Consider the following 23,312-nt stretch of genomic DNA (forward strand, 5'->3'; position numbering starts at 1 on the left):
TCTGTACTGTATATTTATATATATACACAAATGTATGTGATACCTTATGATCATGCTCTACAGCATGATTGAAAAATGATCCAAAGAGCATTTTGAGCTTGAGTGGAAATAAGATCATCTGATTGTCTGTGCATAGACACTATAAGTGACATATATATACTTATTTCACTTATTGATCTAGAAATAGTTCAGAATTTAAAATATCTTTTCTTCATTTTACATAAAAGTATTATTTTAGACCTCACTATACAGAGTATGTTGTTGTTTTTGTTGCTAAATATGTGCTATTTTTTCATATCATATCATTAGCTAACATCCCAATTTTCCTGCTCCTCATTGAGAAGATCAAGGCTTTGTGGCACTTGCATATAAAATGATTATTCATTAAGCAGCTTCAGAAAGCAGAGGGGAAGGGCTCACACAACACAAACAAACACATGCATTAATGAAGGAGAGAGATGACTAATGAGCCAGTCTGGGATTAGACACTCTCTCGCCAACCTCTTCTGAATCCCAGAGCGCTTCTGAACATTAGAGTCTGGGCTCACTCCCGGCCTTCAGTACCTCTGATCGACACTTCTGATGCACTCTCTGTTTGCACACACTCAAACACACACATCAGGCAGGACCACAGTGGTGTGAATGCCACTGAATTATTCTTTCTTTAAAGTAATCTATCAATTCTCAAAATATTTTATTGTCTTTCTGTTTTTATTTTACTTATGTTCCCTTAGTGGCCATAATGTCCAGGCTTCAGCAAAATACTTTTCTACATTACAAACGCAATCCTCACCGCTGGCAGGTTTTTACTAAATCAATTTTTTTATTTGATTTAGTATCTCACCCATGCTTTAATTCTGTTGGACGTCATATGTTCATTTATGCCTTCTGGTGATTTTGGAAATGCCACATTCTGTGTTATAATAGGTTCTAAACATATTGGTGTTTGAATACGATTTGTTTAGATTATTAAAGGAATGGTTTACCCCCAAATGAAAGTTTGTTGAAATTAGCTCACCCCCAGGCCATTCAAGATGTAAATGATTTTGTTTCTTTGTCAGAACAGTTTTGGAGAAATTTAGCATTACATCACTTGCATCACCAATGGATCCTGTGCAGTGAATGGGTGTCGTCAGAATCTAAACGGCTGTTAAAACATTACAATTACCCACAAGTAATCCACTAGATTCCAGTCCATCGATGAATGTCTTGTGAAGTGGAAAAACTGCATGTTTGTAAGAAACTAATCCATCATTTAGACATTTTAAGTTTAAACTATCACTTCTGACCAACACACCAGTCCATAATAATGTTTGTTTCCAAAAGTTTATCCCCTGTTGTCCTCTCACACCAAAATCCATCAGTGTATTTATATAGAAAGGTTTCGGACTGATTTTTGCTTGTAAATGGTGGTTGATCTGTGCATATTTTGAGACAATTTTATTCACTGAAGAACGCAATATTATGGAAAGTGTTTTTCTTTTTCAAGTAAAAAACAGCTTCAAGAGACTTTAATTGATGGACTGGAGTAGTGTGGATTATACTTGTAGATTATTGTGATGTTTTTATCAGATGTTTGGAATCTCATTTTAACGACACCCATTCACTGTAGATGATGCATGGTAAACAAGTGATGCAATGCTAAGTTTCTCCCAATCTGTTCTGATAAAGACAAAATCTCATCTACATCTTGAATGGCATGAGGGTGAGCAGTTTGTTGGGTGAATTATTCCTTTAAGTTCTATACAAATTTGTGGATCCTGTTTGTACAGAATGAATTTCGTGAGGGAGTCAAATAGTCCCCTAAACACATTCAGAGCACAGATGGACAGTAAGAAGGGGTTGATAGGGTCACATCCTCACGGCGTGACTCCTCTACCAGCCTCTCACCATAGCAGCCGGCTGTGCCATCACTGTGAGGAATGCTATATGCTCTCTGCTCTCTGCAAATGATCCTTGAAATTGAGAGGGAAAAAATGAATGATCGTTTGCACTTTGAATATAGAAATTGAAAGCCATAGGTATGGACATCACTTTGCTAATAACATTTATAGGTTGTAGGAATGTGTAATTCAAAGAAAGTGTTCAGTGGCTTTATGGTTGGTCACCTTAAAGGAATAGTTCACTCACCCTCATGTCGTTTCAAACCCATATGAGTTTTTTTCTTACGTGAAACACAAAATGAGAATATATGAAATGTCTGAACTCATGTGAAAAAGAGTTTCAAGTGACCACGTCTGCCCAGATAAAAGAAAAAAAAAAAAATATATATATATATATTACAGTACCATAAACATAGTCTTAGACTATTGTAATAAATATAATACTCAATAATGATAGTAAATAAATATAATGTAAAAATAAAATCCTTGATTCATGACCTAAAAGCTGTTATCATATTGGCCTTTTTTTTTTTTTTTTTTTTTAATACTGAATAAAATGTTACTGGGCGAATTTTCACTCTGTGAATGGAGTCTACCTTGCATTGTTTTGTTTGTTGTGAAAAAATGACAAAACCGTTGCTTTTCATTCATGAAACACAAGAATTAAAAAAAAATCTATGTAAATCGTTGGTAAATATATTCTCACATACATTGTTGCTTTCAATTCAATGTGACCGTTTACATGAGAATTGTTTTACGAATGATTTACGATGGAATTTCCTGCTTGTGTTGCATGATTGATGCCCTGTGTGAATTGGCTTGTATTGTCAACTAGAAAACAGTAAGAGATTAAGAAGGGTAATTTCTGAGCACAGATGAGTTCTTATGAATCATGAGGTTTAATGGAGACACTGACATACACTTGGACTACAGGTAGAAATGAGGCCGGTTAAGCTAAGTGATGCTTTGTGTATTATTAGCTGTGTGTATAAGTTATGCATAGACTTGCTGTTTGTGCTCTGGGGCTAAACAATATAACTAAAAAAAGAAAACTATTTTTTCCAATTTTAGTTTTAGATTTCCTTTGTATATGTGTCTCATTTGGCCTTTTTGCACTTCTGTTTATTGTGTTTTGTGTTATTGTGTCATTGGCGTTTGCCGCTGCGGCCCCTTCTCCATAAGCACTTCACTTCACCTTTGTTCCTTTCGCTCCTTTCTTCATCTGTTTTTCCTTCTCTTCCTTCCTCTGTCTGTCTTTTTCTGTGTAGATGTTCTGAGGGAGCGGAGAATCACCCGTGTGCTCTTATCTGCTGTGCCATTGTGCCGTCGACTCCCTGCTGTCAACCCCTCAGGCCTCTTTCACACTGACACCCGTTTATCATCATCCTCTCATCACCCTCTCTGCCAATCACACACACCCACTGATAACCATCCGCTTTATCAGTGAGACAGTGAGAAAATCTTAAACTCCAACCCCATCAGAGTTGAGCTTGATTCCTGCATCTAACACCGCATTTCCTCTTAACTGATCTCGATTCAGTCTGCGGGATAACATTTCAGACACTCCGCCTCTGGGGTTTAATTTCGGCTAAGATAAACAGCAGTATCAAAGATTTGCCTTGTATTAGTTTCTGCCACAAGATTATACCTGGGTGCTTAAGATTTTCTAATAGAAAGCATGCAATCTCTCTTGAATCAATTAAGCGAGAGCTGTCCTCAAGTGAAAGGTAATTGAAGTGATGAAAAGAGGTGGTGCTGGTAATCTGGGGCTCAGCGGTCAGTATCGTAGTGGATTAGAGCCGCATTGTGACGGTCTCAGCGCCGCGTCTGATCGATACGGCTGTATGATGATGACGGTGATGGGAGGTGCACTGAGAACCCCATTCTGAGCTTAAGAGTCTGACTGACAGTATGACGTTGAGCAGCTTAGATACATCCTGTGGCTCAGTCTGGAGGCTTTAACTTCAGAATGTGAATATCAGACTATCTCAGATTGGGGAATTTTAAAGTTTGTTGGTCTACAGGTTTGTAGAGTATTCACAGAGGTTTGTAGAAGTTATATTAGAGGTTAATGCAGACGATCCTATAGGAAAACAACTGTTTTTTTTGGGATTGTGATTTGTATATGAATTTACATGATGTGATTTGGACAAATGTATACAAAAACAATTTTAAAGAAGCATGAAGTTCCACCCCTTAACATAACTGTCAGTGGGGTGTAAGCTGTTCGTATAAAAATATATGGATTCGTTAACCACTAATTCATCAAATAGTTAAGAAATGCCACACTATAAAGGTTCTAAAAGAGGATTGTTGCAGAAATGCAGTAGAAATACAGTTTTGGGTCCCCCATAGAACTTTTCTGTGAACAGATCTTAAAACCTTTTTTTTTTCTCTCAGTGAAAAACGTAAAAAATCTAAGGCCTCGTTTTAATTTCAAAGCATGTAACTTTTGCTCCGCCTGTTGTTTACGCTACTCCAACGTTTTCGACCCTCGAAAATGTAGACTTTTCAAAACGCTGCAGACCCCATTTTAGATTGAAATTTCCGGGGTTGGGTTTCCGTGTAAACGGACCAAAACTGAGACTTTTGGAAAAGATGGCGGGGCTGTCTACATTCGCTCTGCGTATCCTTGATGACCATGTAAATGATGACTTGCACATTTTGAGAGCTTTTGTGGAAATACTTCAAATCAATTATTTGACTGGGAAAAATAGTAAAAGGCAGGTTGTTTGGAGGTATATTATATTGTATGGAAACAAGGCAAATTAGGCTAATTTAAATCACTTTAATGACCTTTGACAGCATCTTTGACATCCTAGGCTCATCCTGGTGGAAGGGATGTCATGCAAGTACTGATCTGTACTGACTTGTAAAACTGAAAACTTCCCCAACTAGAAATTCCTCCACCTATATAAAATAATCCCACTTTAAGAAGAGGATTTAGACAACTTCACAACTCATATAATACATTCAAAACATTTGTTCAATGGATCTCCATTGATAGTGTGTTTTGTGTGAAGTTTTACTAACCTCTCTATTTATTCCGATGGTAAACGGGTTTAACATTAGTCATCCTTTAATGCTGTGAGTCTGGCATATTAGCCGCTGGAGACTGAGAGCGTGATTGTACATGCGGTGCTTTCTGCATCCCTGTTGAGTGACTGGATCCCTGATTGTGAGGCCGAATTAAAGTCCTTTTGAATAGGAGGATTATTTCAACCCTGTAGGGGAGCTTTACTCTGGGTTAAACACTCACAGGTAAACACACAGCCTTGTTCACACCTCTTCACATACATTTTCCATTACCCAATCCTCTCCAACCTACATCAGACATCTCCGAATCCGCAACACAATAGTCGACGAATAAAGAAACTGCAACTGTATTCAAATGGTGCTTCATTCAGAGGAGAAGTATTGCATGTTTCTCTAGGAACCCTTGCGAAACGGACCCACACTCGGCCCGTACACAATCACAAGAGAGACTGTTAATCTGAACCAGTGCTCTTATTTGTGCAAAGCTGCTGAAGCTCAGCACTTTGAAGATGGAGAGTTGAAAAGACGAGAGAGCTTTGGTAATTTTCTCTCTTTTATTCCTATCTGCCTTTTATTTCCCTTTTTTGTACCTTCTGTCTGTATGGAAGAGAGAGCAAGTAAATGAAGAGGACACCTGCTCAAGTGCCCCTTTCCTGTTTCACAGCCATGCTTTCAGGGACGATGTGGCAGGCTTTCTTCACCCGTCATTGTTTGCCTATTGATGCAGGATATTTAACCAAAGAGGAAAAGTAGGAGTGAGGTAATGAATGAATAAAAAACAAGGGTTCTGAGCTCTGTTTCAAATTTTAGTATGGCTGCTTCGACAGGCATTATTGTAAGGCTGATCCAAAAGGTAGGCAACTTCATTATGCTGCCTCGTAAGATATTTTATTTGAGCCAGATTGTATGAAATTATAGCCTTTGTAGAGAAGGCAATCCCAGGATGCACTGTACAAAACTAAGTAGTAAAAAAAAAAACATTTCTTTAATTTTGTCCATTTTTTTCCCTCTCTCTCTCTCTCTCTCTCTCTCTATATATATATATATATATATATATATATATAGTAAAAACTGCAATATTTGGAAATATTGTTAGATATAAAATTTTATAAAAATGGAAATGATTAAATTTAAATATATTTAAATAACATATTTATATTTATATATATTTTCATTAAGAATATTTTCTAAGATTACAGCCTATAGGCAGTGGATGGCAAAGCAGCAGGACTAGTGCCCCTGAAGTGTCTTAACTTTAAAACTCATGCAATAAATAGCATATAGTAGAATGAGTGCGTTGTACATAATTTAGGACACAACATTTTGAAATGGAGAGTGAAAGAGGGAGAGCAAGATGGAAGGGTGCTGAGAATGTATTTTTTTTTTTTTTAACCCTCATTTAAGCCTGACTAATTATTTCGGGGCTCCCTGGCCCTTCCTCAAGGAGCTGAGTCTCTTTGAAATTTCTTATTTGAGCCGGCCTTGATTAACGAAACTTCTGGTGAGTTGATGAAACTGCACTTCACAGGATTTACTCATGCTTACCACAGTCCCACCAGCAACACCCCCCCCATCTTTGTTGTTGTTTGCGGCTTCCCTCTCATGGTGATTGTGTTTAAACCCCATCTTTCTCTTGCTCTCTCTCTCTCTCGCTCTCAGACGGAGTTATCTGTGCTAGGGTAGCTTATCAGTGTTGAGTCTTCAGAGCTCTCTCCTGCATTAGCATCTCAACAGTCTCAGCTCTTTCTCCAAATAGACTCTCACACACAGTCAGACACAATCTGCACTACATACCTCAGGAAAAATGAGAGGATTGAAATCAAACAGGAGCTTGGAGAAGGGTGTATTTTAGAGATGTTCATTTTAACCAGTTAACCGTTAACCCACCGTTAGGAATTTTGATTGTTTAATACAATCAGTTAAATGGTTCAAAAATTCTAATTTATTTACGCTACTTGTCTAAAAATTTGTGTTTTTAAAATAGGCTTTTAAGAAGTTAGAGCAATATAAACCAATTCATTTAGGCTAAAATGAAACTGAAACCAACATTGGGTCTCTCATTCAACACACGATCAAATGTTTCAATATTCGTGATGTATTTAAATCCCAAATGATTATTTATTATGTAGCCTACTTCACTCGCATTCCAATGTCCACGTAAAACAAAATGTTTTGCATAACATCACGGCGGTACTGTGATAACACTTAATGGCACAGATTTTAGGCCTACTACATATTTAAACTGAGCAGTGTGGGGTTTTTTTTCCATATGTTTGACTGACTGTATTTTATTATGATAATGAGCAGGCTGCATTGTCAATTGTCAAATTGTGTGCATGCTTCCGGCGCCAGTGCAATCACTTGAGTTTTTTTCCGTGTGGAAGCAACTACTCTTTTTGGTCATAATGATAATCGGTATTGTAAACGGTTTGCCTTTATTTGTGTACATTCACAATAAAAACAAATATTGTGCGTAAAATAAGCCTAAAAAAAATAGGATGCTGCTTTCTGCCATCTGGTTTCCTTTCACGCAGCACAAAAATGAACCAAAACTGAATTATTTGTTCATTTTCTTAATTTATTAAGTTAAAATATATTTCTTGTATATGCCTATATATGCCTATATATATATATATATATATATATATATATATATATATATACATACACGTGTAAATTATTGGGCTAGATGCCTGTTTGGGAGTGTTGGAGCTTCAAGCGTCAGGAAAAGAGAGTCTCTCTGTTTTTTTTTGGACTGGATACCTGACTGGAAATCACTGCAGAGACCAAAGAGACAGTATGTCCTTCAAAGCCTTTAGATAACATGAGCAATGGCATTATTACAGTACAACTGATCATTATGTGGTTATTGCAGATCTTATTATGCTGAGAGAAAGCAATCTTTGTTTTTCTGCCTTTTTGATGTTATTCGATATACATCTTCCTATATATTTCCTCTGAATTAGCTTAAAGTAGTTTTTTATTTCTTCAAATGGACGGCTGATCATTTCAACCAAAGAGCCACCGTTACAATAAAATTGCAATGAATGTGTCTAAATTAATGGTTAAACTCAATGTCACAGTTTTGATCAGATTCATGGACGTTTAAAGCAGTAGAATGCTGACACGAACTTGTATCGTTGTGCATTTCTAATGCATTATTTATTAAAATTAGTAAAAGCATCTTTATAACTGTCGCTGAAAAACAGTGCTGCATTTTTTTATTAAATTAATCTTTTTATTCAACAAGAACTCACTAAGTGACAGTAAAGGCATTTATATTTGTACAAAATGTTTCTTTATTCCAATAAATGCTGTTCTTTTGAACTTTCTATTCTGAAAAGATATGCTTCACGGTCTCTACAACAATATAGGAGCAGCACAACTGTTTTTAACATCGATAATCATAAATGATTCTTGAGCAAATCAGCATATCAGAATGATTCCTGAAGGATAAGGAATAATTTTCTGTTAAAGGGATAGTTCAAAAATGAAAATTGTCATTAATTACTCATCCTCATGTCATTCCAAACCCGTAAGATCTTCGTTCCTCTTTGGAACACAAACAATGCATGTGCATGCTGCTGCTGCTGTTGAACACGTTGTTTATATGCAGAGGAGAGCAAGCGCATGCATAATGATACTCTCCACAATGGTGGCACACCGCAGCAGACCAGATGAGGAAGATCATTTTTTTAAAAAATTTTTTTAGAAAAGTTATTTTTTTTTTTTTTTTTTTTTGCACACAAAAGGCATTCTTGTAGCCTTATTAAAATATGGTTGAACCACTGATGTCACATGGACTATTTTACTGATGTCCTTGCTACGTTTCTGGACCTGGAAACATTTCAAATGTGTTGCTGTCTATGGAGGGTCAGAGAGCTATCGGATTTCGTAAAAAATGTCTTAATTTGTGTTCTGAAGATGAACGAAGGTCTTACGGGTTTAGAATGACATGAGGGTGAGCAGTTAATGATATAATTTTCATTTTTGGGTGTAGTATCCCTTTAAGTGCTACTAGTTTCTGATCAAGAAAAAAGTTACAGCAAAAAAGCTAAGGTAAATAAATAACCGTAATAGAGACAGATTTGGTTACACTTTCATTTCCAGACAACATATGAGTCTAAACTAGTGGCTCGCACATAAACTAAAGTGCTCTGTAACACATTCACTTCATTACAGATTTTATTTGGTTTGTTTTTGCCAATCTCAATTGTAGCCTTATGTCTGTCTAGTGCATCCACAAAAGTTAGAGATATACAGTACTATTTGAAGGTTTGAGGTCAGTGTTTTTTTTTTTGTTAAAGATTACTACTTTTATTCAGCAAGGTTACATTAATGATATTTTTTCTCCCAAATAAATGCTGTTCAACTTTCTATTTACCAAAGATAAATTTGATTAAAGATTATAAAGTTTCCACATTAATACCAATCAGCACAAATGTCAACATTGAAAATACATGTTTCTTGAATGGTAATTAATTCATTTAGAATGATTTCTGAGGAATCATGTGACTCTGAAGACTGGAGTAATCATCACAGCCATCACAGAAATAAAAAATATTTAAAATATATTTAAATAAAAAAATTTATTCATGTAATATTATTTCATATTATATTTACATGTTATGTGAAAACTAGTACAAGTGTGTGTGTGTGTATATATATATATATATATATATATATATATATATATATATATATATATATATATATATATATATATATATTAGAGACTTACTTATGTTTATGATCTCTGCTGGATAAAGCGCTTCATTCTTTTTTTTTTCCTGAGGAAATCGAAATCTCAAATCATCTTTTTGGTGTGAATTATGTCTTATTCCTCTCATCGCGAAGCAAACAGTAAAATAAAAAAAAACCTTGAAGAACAGTCTCTTTGCGTTGTTTTCTGTTCTGTGGGCGTATTCAATGCACGTGCTTCAGTGAAACATTATAATCTGAATAGAGCGTTCAGCGCGGGGCGTGTCTCATTAGAAGATAATGAAGAGAGACGTGAAAAATGGACATCACATTGTTTTCATATGGATTACTTTATCACACAATATTTGTAATTTGATGTATTGCTCTTATCTGTACGATCAAAACTGAAAGTGTAATTTAAGTTCTTTTCGGGGTTATCAGGAGAAAATAGGGTTTATCTTTTACCAGAGGGTTAAACATAAATAAACTACATTCAAAATCTTACCAACCCCAGCTTTTTGGGAACAGACGGTGTTGTTACAGAGTTTACCAGCAGGGGCTAATGGGAACTAACCAGCCAAACATGAAAGCCATTTCATAAAATGCTTTCTAACAGTTTGGTGTGTCAAGTTTGCTTAATTTCAAATCCACTGTGGGTCGTTCTGTGCCTGTCTTTCTCTCTCTTCAGCTCCTGCAGTGGCTCACTGTACTCACTCATGTATGACTCTGCAAATATTCCACCATGAAGAGCTATTAGTTGTGGATTAAAGGCGGATGATCGCCACTGCAGTGCAACGAACCGTTCTGTCCACAGTTATCCACTTACACTCCCGCTATATCATCACACCGCATGCCAAGAACATTAACTGCTGAAAAAGGGGAAAACATGGGAAAAAAAAGAGGAACATTTCAAAATTAGTCAGAAAGGCAGACATCATGGAAACTATTTCAGCAGGGAATGTAGGAAAACAGGATCATGTGCTAGAGAGCTGACTAACACAGACATGTACGACGGCTCTGCACCCGTGCATGTGGGAGATCTGAGGGCCGGGAGACAGTGAGTTTACACGGGTGTATGCTATGCCGTCTGACAACTTAATATTGTGACTGATGGGTTTTGTTCTTGTGTGTGTGTGTGTGTGTGTGTGCAGCAGCAGCCTCACAAAGACAGTGGAGATTTCAGGAGAACAAGGGCCTCTAGGAATACACGTGGTGCCTTACTGTTCCTCTCTCAGCGGAAGGTTAGTGCGCCATTTCTCACTCTCTCTCCTCCACATGCAAACACACACTTTCCTGTGATGCATGTCTTACCTAAAGCATGGTGACGTGCGCTAGAGAAATCTAAAGCTGCACTGCACACATTTCAGAGCTTTGTTTGTGTCTGCATGTTTTTTGTTGTGGGGGATTGTGGGAATGTTTTGTGCTGCTCTTCTGCTTTTGAAGTCGTGAATCAGAAGTGGGTGTTTGCAGCTTTTAGTTCATATCTTTTTAGCTTTTGGGCTATTGTATGCTAGTATACTACTTAAAGTTGACACAATAATTTTAGGAGAATTTAAAATATTAATGACTCATCCTGTGATATTATAATTTTTTTGTCTTAAATGAAAATGTCCCTGCCCATATACCACTTTTCAGTTTGTGAATATTACCACATAACTGACTCACTGCGAGGATAGCAGAAAATTTGGCTATTTACTCAATTAAAATGTTTTTAAAAAAGGTCTTTTAAAGCAGGTCTATTATACAATGAATTATAGGTCTATAATTAAAATATTAACACTGCAGTCATCAATAAAAATCGATGAAATATTTCCAGTACCAACTTTCAAAAACAACCTGTTTAATATGAATTACTTCTCCTTTATTTTTTTTACTATGTATGGGCCACAAGATAAATCCAACGTTGCGATGTAAGCAACCACCAACCATATCTAAAACGTCCTGAACCGTGTATGTATATATGTGTGTATATATATAAAAATATAGTTTATTTGAGGTTATTTGCATTAGTTTATTTATGCGTTTATTTTTAGTTATTCATTTTATTCAAACAATGATTCTAGTGCTATTGTACTGTTTCAGAATCTTGAATTGTATTTTTTTTCTTCATTTATTTACATTTATTTGAAAGTATACATTTTTTAATTGTAGCCTTGAAAAGTGTTTCAATGAAATTATATTGTTAAGAACGTCTTTAGAATTTTTTCCCACATTTTATTTTTTAATGATTCTTTAAAATTTCTCAGACCAGAGCAAAAGATTTAGTGAGTTAACAAGAATAGAACAACAACAAACATCTACATTTCATCTAAATCTAAATCCACAATTTTTAAAATATGTATTAGAACAATATGCACTGATGACTTGTGCACAATAAAAACAAAAATCTGCATTAAGATATTAAATGCGTACTTTATGACTTTGTATGTAAAGGACTTGTTTTTTGTTTTTTTGCTTGGCTAAGCTCTGTATACCTGCATAGACACTGTTATTCATCAGGGCTGAGTTGCTGAACACTGAATAGATGAAAGCCATATGTGGATGAGCTTGTGGTTGTGGACAAGACATTTTTTTTTTCTTTAATGCTTCAGTGGTGAGGAACAGGTAAAGCAAGTGAAGAATGTGTGTCCCTGTGGGAGAGAGCTGGGCATCATGTGGTGGTCAGACTGCTGCAGCTGCTGTTTGGAGCGGGTCAGCAGTATATAAACCCACAGCTCTGTTTGATGGCAGGAGCAGGGCTGGGGGTCAGCATTGATTGCTGCTGGCTCAGGGAAACTCATCACGACATTTTGTAGGGTAAATGAGAGGGGTTAAAAGTTAAGTACTTCAGTTGTAAATTGGGAAGATGGGGGAAACCATTTGTAAGAATAAGTTAGATTTAGTTTTTATATCTAACTTAAGCTTTCTCCATCGTTCATTCTACTTTAGTTTTTGATATCTTACTATATATATCAGTAACCATATGAGATATACTCAATATTAGTTATTTATTTGTAGCTATGTGCTCTAGTACACTAATTTGAAAGGTTTGAGGTTGGTAAAATTTATATAATTATACCTTTATACCAGCTGATAAGTGATATAATTTATTTCTGTGATGGCAAAGCTAAATTTTCAGCATCATTACTCCGGTCTTTTTCAGAAATCATTCTAATATGCCGATTTGGTACTCAAGGAGCACTAATCATTTTTAATATTGAAAACAGTTGAGTTGCTTAATAATTTTGGAAAACCCTGATATATTTTTCTCAGGATTATTGTATGACTAGAAAGTTTAAACAAACAACATTTATTTAATATAGAGATCTTTTGTAACATGAATATCTTTACTGTGATTTTGGTCAAATTAATGGATACTTGCTGAATACAGTTATTCATTACTTTAAAAATAAATATAATCTTATTGACCCCAAACGTAAAAAAAAAAAAAAAATGTCCCTCCAAATTTTTAATTCTGGAGTTTAAAAATTTTAAATTACATTGTTTCATTTGCAACCTTTTTTAATATATATAATGATTGATTTATAAGTAGTGCATAGTAGAGAGCCAAGTGGCTGAATTAAATATATTTGAGCAAATGCTGGTTAGTAATAACTATTTTTTTAAATAAAATATTTACAAATTGGGATTTTTTTTCACAAAATCAAACTGTCATTTATGAAGTTCTACATACTTTTTTCTACTCCCTTTGGCTAACTTGAATATAATAATGTACTTCAGCAGCACATTACCAGCGTATGTTTGTCATTATATCCCTAGTTTAGCTTTGGTGATTGTTTTGGAGTTTGGATTTTTTGGTTCATGAACAAATTTAAGCTGTCCTGATTTTGAACTTTGATTTGGCCTGCAAAAGACTGGCTATTGGAGGTCACACAATTTTCAAAGTGCAGTTTCTGAGTAAATTTGCCTAACTTTCACCTGGCATGAACTTCTGTGGAATGGCTCAGTTAGTGAGCAGATGTTTTTATGGTTTAGCGCTCTTATTGTCTGACATGCACTAAGTAATTCTTTCTCTTCCTGACTGAAACTGAGTCATCAGAGAGAGTCACGAGGGACTGAGACAGCACAGAAGTCTTAATAAAGACAGATACCTCCCTGTAGGATTGAGTCTTTTTCTCTCATTTCTCTCTCTCTCCTCTTGTATCTCTCCATCATCCCCCTCACTCAAGTCTCCCACAGGCCGTAACCTCCATCTGTTTCCTTTAGACATGCCGTGCCCCTCTCTCCCTCCGTGTCAAAGGTCACCCCATCTTAAGACTGCCGTAATATTCTCCACTGGTGAGGCGAGCGATAACGTAAACAGGCCAGTTAGCTAATGCAGAATGACTACATGTGGACGGGAAGCCTTTAGCACATCTAATGGAGGGGTGAAGAGATCCTTCCTGAGCATTAGCAGGTCACACACCCACGTCTTACACCAACACAAGGCTAATTCACTCCAGAACCTGTATCGTTCTCCAAATTCCAAACCGCTAATCTGACCTCTGGTGTGTTTTTGGAGAGCTTTCATGCACACTTGTTTTTGTTATTGATCATTTTATTTAGTCTGAAGGTGATAATAGGAGACGTTATTAGTTTTTATTAGGGCTTCTTAAATTTACTAGGTGACTAGTTGAGAATGCAGAATAATAAGTTGCAGTGGTAACATATTCTTGGAGAAAGGCTGTATCTTTAGCTATAGATGTATCAGTTTTACTGCTTTTTATGGTTTTCATGATTTTATTGTGATTACACTATTTTACAGTTTATGGTTTGGTTGTTTAAAGAGCTGCTTTATATAATGATTTGTGGGGTAATCACTAGACATGTGCCTGTATTCTGTAAGGTAATATATCACGGTAATGGATATGCACAATATCCTTACATTTAACGAACTAATGGTTGTATTTTCAAACAAAATTTCTGTAGCAAATGTAGCTAATAGGGCTCTTACTTTTTATTCGATATTCGAATATGCATTCGAACATGACGTGAAATATCCGTAATCGAACTATAAATAAAATATCCGTTTTTTTTAAATGTCATGTGTAGCGCATTTTTTACAGTCTATGGTTAGACAGTTTTTTTTTATTTTATTCTTTGCCATCTTATCCAGTAGAGGGCACTCTAGACGTATAGTAGCAATAGGCCCATGACCAAATCACGCGAATAACAGCTAGTAGCCAAGCACGTCTGTGCGCTCTGAACGTGTGTTCTCCACCGCGGGGAACATTGTAAATAAAAAGAGAGCCGCACTTAAAGGGATAGTACACTTTCAAATTAAATTTTGGTATGTTTTAGCTTACCTCAAGGACATCCAAGATGTAGGTTTCCGTAGATATTCGAATATATTCGAATACATTGCATGATATTCGATATCCGTTTGAATTTGATCTTTCTCAAAAGTGACAGCCCTAGTAGCTGATGCTCATTATTAATGTTAATGCATTAAGGTTAACAAATCTTCTTGTAGATCATATTGTAAAGTGATACTTCTCGGTCTTAATAATTCTTTTGTACTTTAAACTGTGTGAAGTTTTTACTTTATACTTTTTTGTGTATTACTTTATTGTATGTAAATGTTCAGTTCTTTTTGTTATAGAAAGTTTTTTTTGATAGAAAATAACCACACGTAATGTGCCAGCTAATATTTGACCATTTTATAATAGGTGGTAATCTGTTGATAATGTATTAATGTGGAATCTGATGATAAATTGTTTAATGTGTTATATTTTAAATGTGTTAAAATAACAATTGTCTACTTTAAGGTTGGTCTATTACTGGCATACGCTACTGTTCAAAAGTTTGGGGACATTATTGTTACCCATAATAATTAATAATTTTCACCAAGGATGCATTAAATTAATCAAAATCACATAAAGACATTGAAAATATTACAAAATATTTATATTTCAAATAAATGCCTTTTGAACTTGTTTCACCAAAGAATCCAGGAAAACTTTTCCACAAAAATATTAAGCAGCAACTGTTTTCAACATTGATAATAATAAGAAATGTTTCTTAAATAGCAAATCAGCATATTAGAATGATTTCTCAAGGATCATGTGATGCTGAATACTGCAGTATTGATGCTGAAATTGATTTAGCTTTGCATCACAGGAATAAATTGTATATAAAACCAATTCAAACTGTTATTTTAAATTATAAAATAACTTTACAATATTAATTCTGCATTTTATCAAATAAATGCATCTTTGTTTAGCATAACATACTTATTTCAAAAGCATTTAGAAAATCTTACCGTACCCAAAAGTAAGGCCACATAGAATAGCAGTTGAAGCTGATCTGTGCTGTAGATGTGGACATCTGAATGTTTTTAGTGATGTGTAGAATCATAAACGGCTGGTTATTATGGCTCCTGCTGTAAGATGCCTGTCAGCAGCTAAAGACGAATATACTTAGCCTCTTTCATATACTTACCGAAACCTCAGCCTTTATCCCTCCAGTCAAATATCACCTCTCTGAGAAAACCATTTCAGTCTAGTGTGTCTCCCCAAACGTCCATCTGAATTTCTGCAAAGATATCTTCCATAATTTGTCCAAGCCTCTATAGGACTGCAGACACTGCTACGGCCCACTGTAATGTATAAATGTGTTATTCAGGGTGAATGTGCTTGTGTGCAGCGCCTGCGGGTGAAGACTGAGGGATTAATACTCATCTGCCGTTCATGCTCCTGCTTTATGAGTTTCTCCAGCCTCATAGTCTTTATCACTGCCAGCCATAGCGCTTATGCCTTGTGTTTTGCCAAGCAACTGTGTATGTGGGTTTTTCATGGTGTTTTGGAGGGCAAAAATCTAAGCATTAGTAAAGTAGTGATAAGGTTTTATAGATGTAATTAATAAAATGGGTGGAAAAAAAAGAAAAAAGAAAAATAAATCTTACATTATATAAGATGAAAGTGTGTGAAGCACTTACTGTTCAAAAATGACATCAGCAGATAAAGCTTTAGAGGAGGCAATGTCTCAAACAGATCTGGAACGCAAATTTAACAAAGCCAAATGCATATAAGAGAAAGTTCTCTACATTAATTTGGTGTGGACTGTGTTGATGTTATTACTTGAATAAGTAGCTTTTTGTAATTATGTAATTACTGTTTAATTATTGTGTTTTCCGTGTACTTTTGTTCTATTATAATATATTAGCGCAGCCTGTCATGGCCAGTTGCTGGCTGGTGTTGTGCTCTATTTTGTTGGTAATTTATGGTTTGCTCTCTCTCAGGGCTCTGGGTCTGCACATTCGAGGAGTGGAAGAAAACAGTCGCTCCAAAAGGGAAGGCATCTTTCAGGACGACGAGTGTATCGTTAAAATTAATGATACTGAATTAATGGACAAATCCTTTTCACAGTGAGTCTCTTACTTTTTCACCTTCTAGTCTGCTCTCTGTGTCTCCACCTCCTGATATCATTTCCTTCCTATCGTGATACTTAGTTTTAGCCCTATCTGTTCATTTCATGCTTGTAAAAACAAGCATGGTGTCCATTGTTGTACTCTATTTATGGCTATCAACTCTGGACTGGTCTCAAAAGCAGAAAAACACTCACAGCAACAGAGCCCACCCAGCAGTCATGGTCATTTACTGTGCTGTGTTTTGTGTGTGCAGCAGATCTTCTTCTCTTACACTGCATTTACTGCACACTTTCAAGCTGATTAGAGATCTGCTACCTGAGCCAAAGCTGTCAGGATCTGACCAACCATTGGGTTTTGGGACATATAATGTTAGATTTGCATTAGTTATGATCATAGTATGAAGAGAACCAAAAGTTCGGTCAGAGGACCTTGCCATACCTGTTGAAACATTACCCAGTTGCCCCATGGTCATCATGTACATTATGCATATATTATATATACATATTTGCGCTAAGAAGAATTACTTCTATCCAATAGAATGTCACATTAATCTTATTATGCTCAGGATGGATGGATGGTTTTTAAATTAAATCAGTCAGGCATAAATGAAGGAGGTGGATTGCTTTGTCATTTGTAATGCGTAGGACTCATTAGTCATAACCCCAATTATGCTGTCAGAATAAATGTCAGAGTGAGTTTTATCTAAACCAAGACTATTCAATATATTACAAATTCCACCTTTTTTAGTTTCCAGGTTCATTTTTTTTCATCAAACAACTTGCAAGTAATTATAAAAAATTTATTGTCTATTAATTGCTTTTTCTATATTTCCGGTGTCCCTTATCTCTTCCTCCCTCTGTCTTTTACCAGAGCACAGGAAGTATTCCGACAAGCCATGCGTTCATCTATCGTTCGTTTAGAAGTTGTTCCAGTTTTTAATAAAGAACGCTTTGAGAAGAGTGTAATCAGCCACCTCTTCAACTCAGAAAACCCTGACACATCCACACGGACCAAAGACCCTCCACCGCTGAAGGTGAAGCCAATCGTGAGGCCTGTGGAGTCCTCCTCAGGATGGCAAGCTGAGTTTCAGGAGTCCAACAGCAGTCTAGAGGGTCGCTCTCTTGGCTCCCCATTACCCCTCAGTCTCTCACCCACCCCCAGAAGCAAAAGTGCTGACATCCCCCTCCTGAAAAACAGCCTGGGACCATCACCTCTACAAAACCAGAACAAAAGAGGTGGAAAGAGGCTCCGTATTGACCTTAAGAAAGGTAAAAACTGGGATAGATGCACTGTAAAAAAGGAATTGAGAAAATTTCAACACAACATGATGTGTTAAGATTTTTAGGATCTTTCAAGTATTGTCTTAATTGTCTTAAGTAACAATACTTTGACTTGTCAGTTTGAATAAGTTTGTTTACTACATGCAAAATAATACAATATATTGGTCTATCATTTTGAATTTTGTAGGACAAATAATATGTGACTTGAACTATGCCATCTTTGTTCCTTTGTTTCCATGCATGCTGGGAATGCACAAACCCATTTCAGTATTATTTAATTAGAAATTCTTTGTTCAGCCAGCTGTATGATCATTTGGAACAACATTTGGGGGATTTCTGATGGTCTCCCTAATTTTTTTTTTTTAATCGTGTACTTATACCTAAGTTTACTGTCATCTAATATATTAAAGGGAACTATTTATTTTTTGTAGCATTGTATTTTTTTTCTTTTAAATGTTGCATGTAGGATTGAGATGTTGTCATCTTATTTTATCTAAAATCATATTTAGATTTTTTTTTAACCCCTTGGGTATCCTTGGACCCTAAAACATTTAAGTGCTTGCATAGTAGAGCCTGACCGATATGTTTTTTTGTGGGGCTGATACAATATTAAGGAGAGTAAAAAAAAAAAAGTCTTCTATTTATATATCAGCTGATATTCTTTTTGTACAGTATATTATAGTACAGTACCAGTCAAAATTTTGGACACACTTCTCATTTGTACTGTATAGTATACATAATATACATAAACAGAATATATATACATAAACACATGAACACATATACATGCACAAAAGACAATTTCCATGAAATTCCACGTTGTACAATAAATTCAGTTTTTTTTATAACTGGATTCCATGATTCTGTCCGCGTTTTCTGCATTGTGTAAACCATAAGGCCTTCCTACTGTAGCAAACGAGTATGATAAGCTTATTGTGAGAGTTAAAGATGGGGACATTGTTTATTTACTTTATATCATTAAGTCTCAGCATATCTGCGGCGTATGCAGATATATTTGCGACAGGCTCAAATTGGCCGATAAAATTGGCAAAACGATAAATTGGTCAGGCTCTATTGCATAGTGCATTAAAAGTCTCATTTTAAAATAGCAAAGAAATTCCTGCAAGATCTTTTAATTGAATGTACTTCTTTTTAAAATGATTCTCTCCCTCACTATAACATTGGTCAACTTTGTAGTCAGTGGTTTTGGCAGTCTAACCGAGTGAATGAAGCTATAATTTCAGGCTGCAAAGTCTATTAAGTTCTTATTGATTCTGCCATTAATGATGATATAAATTCATAGCTGGAACAAAAAAGTGCTGACCGTAAAACGATTGTGCTAAATGACGAGCATAAAATGCCATCTGAACGCTCCAGCTGCGCTCATTTTTTCCACAGACTGGCTTCAATTTGTATTGTCCTCTGTAGTCTGATGCAGGGAGCATTAAAGAACAACCACTGGCCCTCAGGCGGTTTAGTCTTTAGTTTCTTCTCCCCCAAGCTCTGTCCATCATTTTATCCCTGAGCTCAGGGACAGGACTGGAAATATCCACCCTAAAGACGTGCCTCGTGTCACACTGGGGGCTGTAGCCTGTTCTCTAATCTACCTATCAGTCACCATGACAGCATCAAGACTGCTGTAAGAAGCAATATATGCACAGGTCAAGGCGGGAGCGTGGTTTAAATGGACCACCACCTGTGCTAGACAGCAGTCTACTCTTTTAATACCCTTCTTTTATCTGGACTGAAAGAAAAAACGAGAATGATTTCTAATCAAATGTTTTTTTTTGGAAACACTTGGATTTCATCTGAACAGTGTAAATGTCAGCTTCCAGATGTCGTCCTGATATGGTTAATGATATTTCTGTTGTGTGTCAGGCTTGTTGAATTTAAATTAAGAAAGAAAGAACATGACAGTATTATTTTTTTATAATAGACTTACTCAATATTCATTAAATAAACACAGCAAAAACAAAGTTATGTCTGCTGTACACTTCAGTACTGGTCTGCGCTTGACTGTAGTCGCGCTTGTCTGCTGTTTAATTTACTGAGTTTATTTAACCTATTGCAACTTACTGGAACTGTGTGAACTATAGGGGTAACTACTCACCTTGTTATTCTAAAGGCTTATAACCTTCCATTTTCATAACCCACACACACACACACACACACACACACACACACACATTTTTTCAAGCGGATGCAAGTCTGTCGAAAAATCATCCTATGCATCTCGTGGCCTATATTCCAAGCGTTCTTAATGTAATCTGTGGGGTTTGGTGAGAATCAACCGGAAATTAGTCCGTTTTAAGTAAATACTGTCAAATAGATGTTCATTTAATTCAACAGTTTTAATGCATCTTATTTGCTATGGATTAATACACCTACTGTAGCATTCAAGAGTTTTAGGCGATAAGATATTTTAATGTTTTTGAAAGAAGTCCACCAATTCACACCAAGGATGCATTTATTTCATTAAACCACAGATTAAACAGTAATATTGTAAAATATTATCACAAACTAAGGAACTGTTTTCAATTTTAATGTATTTTGAAATGTAATTTATTCTTGTGATACAAAGTTGAATTTTCAGCAGCCATTAGACTCCTTCAGAAATTATCCTAATATGATGATTTGCTGCTTAAGACCCATTTCTTGGTCTTCTCATTGTTTATTAATTTTGTGGAAACCTTCAATAAATTATTATTTATTGAACTGGATCTCTTTTTAAAATATGACATGTTATGAGGTGTTCATACACCCATATGACACTTCAAATACAACTTTCTAAATGATGGCTTCTATTACAGACAAATTGGTGATATTTTTACAGTGTGCTGACTGGGAAGAGAATTTTAGGTTTAGGTTGTCCATCAATCACCTTAATCTTGATCTATCTCAATCTTCACATAGGTCCCGAAGGTCTAGGCTTCACTGTTGTGACCAGAGATTCTTCTGTGCACGGGCCTGGTCCCATCCTCGTCAAAAACATCCTACCCAGAGGAGCTGCTGTCAAAGATGGTCGTCTGCAGTCAGGTGACAGGATCCTAGAAGTGAGTCTCTTTCTGGAGTAAGATGGAATATTTCAAGATTAGACAAATCATTTTCATTTCACATAAGTGTGAAAGTGCATATGAAATCCATTGTAACCGAGTGCATGTGTGTGTTCAGGTGAACGGTGTGGACATCACCAGCCGTTCTCAGGAGGAACTTGTGGCCATGTTACGCGGTACTAAGCAGGGGGACAGTGTGTGTCTGGTTGTGGCCAGACAGGAAGAGATGTTCCTTCCACGTGAACTGGTAAGAGTCTTCTCTGTCTAACTACAATGCTTCTAATTCAGTCATCAGTCCCATGGCAGACACCATGTCATTTACCTCCTATCTGCAGCAAATAAACCTTTCTTAAAGTCTCTTCTTCTCTTGGTCTTTTCTTCCTTCCCACTGCATGAATTGTCTGCAAGATTATGTAACTATATACAAAACATACCCCCATTCGGGTTTAGTTGCTTGTGAACAGTTATTTTTACAGTTATTTTTAAATTTATAAAAATAGTTTTTTCAGCCTTATAGGTTTAATTTATACTTCAAACTCCCATGACGGTGTGTTTTAAAAAAGGTGTTGTAGGGCAAACTACCAGGAGTTTTAGCTATTCAGTTTCCATTTATAGACCATCCAATATCTGTGTTCTCCTTTTTTCACATTATTGTTTTTGGGATCGTTTACATGGCTCGTGTTCCTCTCAAACTTTCCCAACATAAGTAGTATTTAGCAAACACTTTTATTTTGACACTTTCTACAGGGACAGTCCTGAAGGAAAAATATGGAATTAAAAAGAAAAATAAATGTAATTCAAATGCTGTCATCTTATACTCGTGTAGAATTTTAGGTAATCTTCAGTTCACAAATGAACCCATTTTTAACAGAGCTTATTGGTTCTCATGTGTCAACCATGTTTGATGTATACAGCATATGTATGTGTGTTGATCAAAGCTGAATTCAAATAGAAGCCTAAATGAATTATGTTCAGCATATAAAACCATCATGTCTCTTCAAAAGTCTCTGATTAAACTATTTCATATGGCTTACTTTTTGGATGTGTTTACATTTTTGAAGCTTGAAATTTTTGGCTGTGTGGTCTTTCAGTGGATGGACAAAAATGATGAATGAAAATTAAAAAAAATCTTTACTTGGGTTCCAAAGATGAACAAAAGTCTTGTGGATTTGGTACAACATGAGGGCGAGTAAATTATGAAATAATTTTTGTTTTTGGGTGAACTGTACCTTTAAGTGTCTCATTCAAGAGCACAGTGCATCATCTTGGCAGGGTCAAACCTATTGCCCTTCAGTTACCATCTCATATATGTAATCACCAAATCAAACCACCCCACAGCAGACTGTAAGGTCTGTTATGGCAGGGCAATTCCTGTGCTTCAGACCAACAGGAAATGTAATGGCATGTTATTTGGGTCATCTGCAGTGATATCATGTGTCCCGGTGGAATGCCTCTGCACTGTCATGTCTCTCTCCAATGCCCAACGGGCCTCTGTTTGCTGTCTTTGCCTTGGAAAGTCATAGTCACGCTGTAGTTCCTCAGACCTTGAGGACGGGAAGTCCAGAGCTTCCTGCCTTTGTCTCAACCCCTGTGGGACGTGTAAGTATGCTAGCTTTTGTCTGTTAGGATGTTCAGACGTCTTCACCTGTCACTCTTTCTCCCCTCAACTTTCCCTCCCTTTGTTTTTATACTTTGATATCTTTCCTGATGAACCTGGCGACCCACACACCCAGCCGCCGGAGCGCTGGCCTCTCTGCACACACCCTTCTGCCCACCTTGTAGTTTGACTTCCTGTTCTTATCCCTGCTTGTTGATTCAGCGCTGTGCAGGAAGTAGCGCAGGAGGTCGGTGCGCTCCAACAGGAAGTGCTGGAGCATGCGGGGCTGTGTGAAGTCAGGCACTACGACTGTGCAGCTGTGTGTCGGCTCTTCCTGTATCTCCCTCAGCTTAGTGCCCGTCACTCGCAGTCATCCAAAATCTACCCCAATCAGCGCTTTCTGTAAATAACCAA

At 36.3% G+C, this 23,312-nt stretch overlaps 1 protein-coding gene across 1 annotated transcript in view; it reads left to right on the plus strand.

The window, feature by feature from the left end:
• The window catches only part of pard3bb (par-3 family cell polarity regulator beta b), a 314,959-nt gene that overhangs the window by 101,296 nt on the left and 190,351 nt on the right, over positions 1 to 23,312 (plus strand). The window contains exons 7-11 of the mRNA XM_059499737.1: positions 10,772 to 10,861; positions 16,840 to 16,965; positions 17,839 to 18,236; positions 21,162 to 21,301; positions 21,420 to 21,548. Coding sequence (XP_059355720.1) covers positions 10,772 to 10,861; positions 16,840 to 16,965; positions 17,839 to 18,236; positions 21,162 to 21,301; positions 21,420 to 21,548 — 883 coding nt within the window. The remainder of the gene's footprint in view (positions 1 to 10,771; positions 10,862 to 16,839; positions 16,966 to 17,838; positions 18,237 to 21,161; positions 21,302 to 21,419; positions 21,549 to 23,312) is intronic.

This window comes from Carassius carassius, chromosome 19, assembly GCF_963082965.1.
Source record: "Carassius carassius chromosome 19, fCarCar2.1, whole genome shotgun sequence".
Classification (NCBI taxonomy): Eukaryota; Metazoa; Chordata; class Actinopteri; order Cypriniformes; family Cyprinidae; genus Carassius; species Carassius carassius.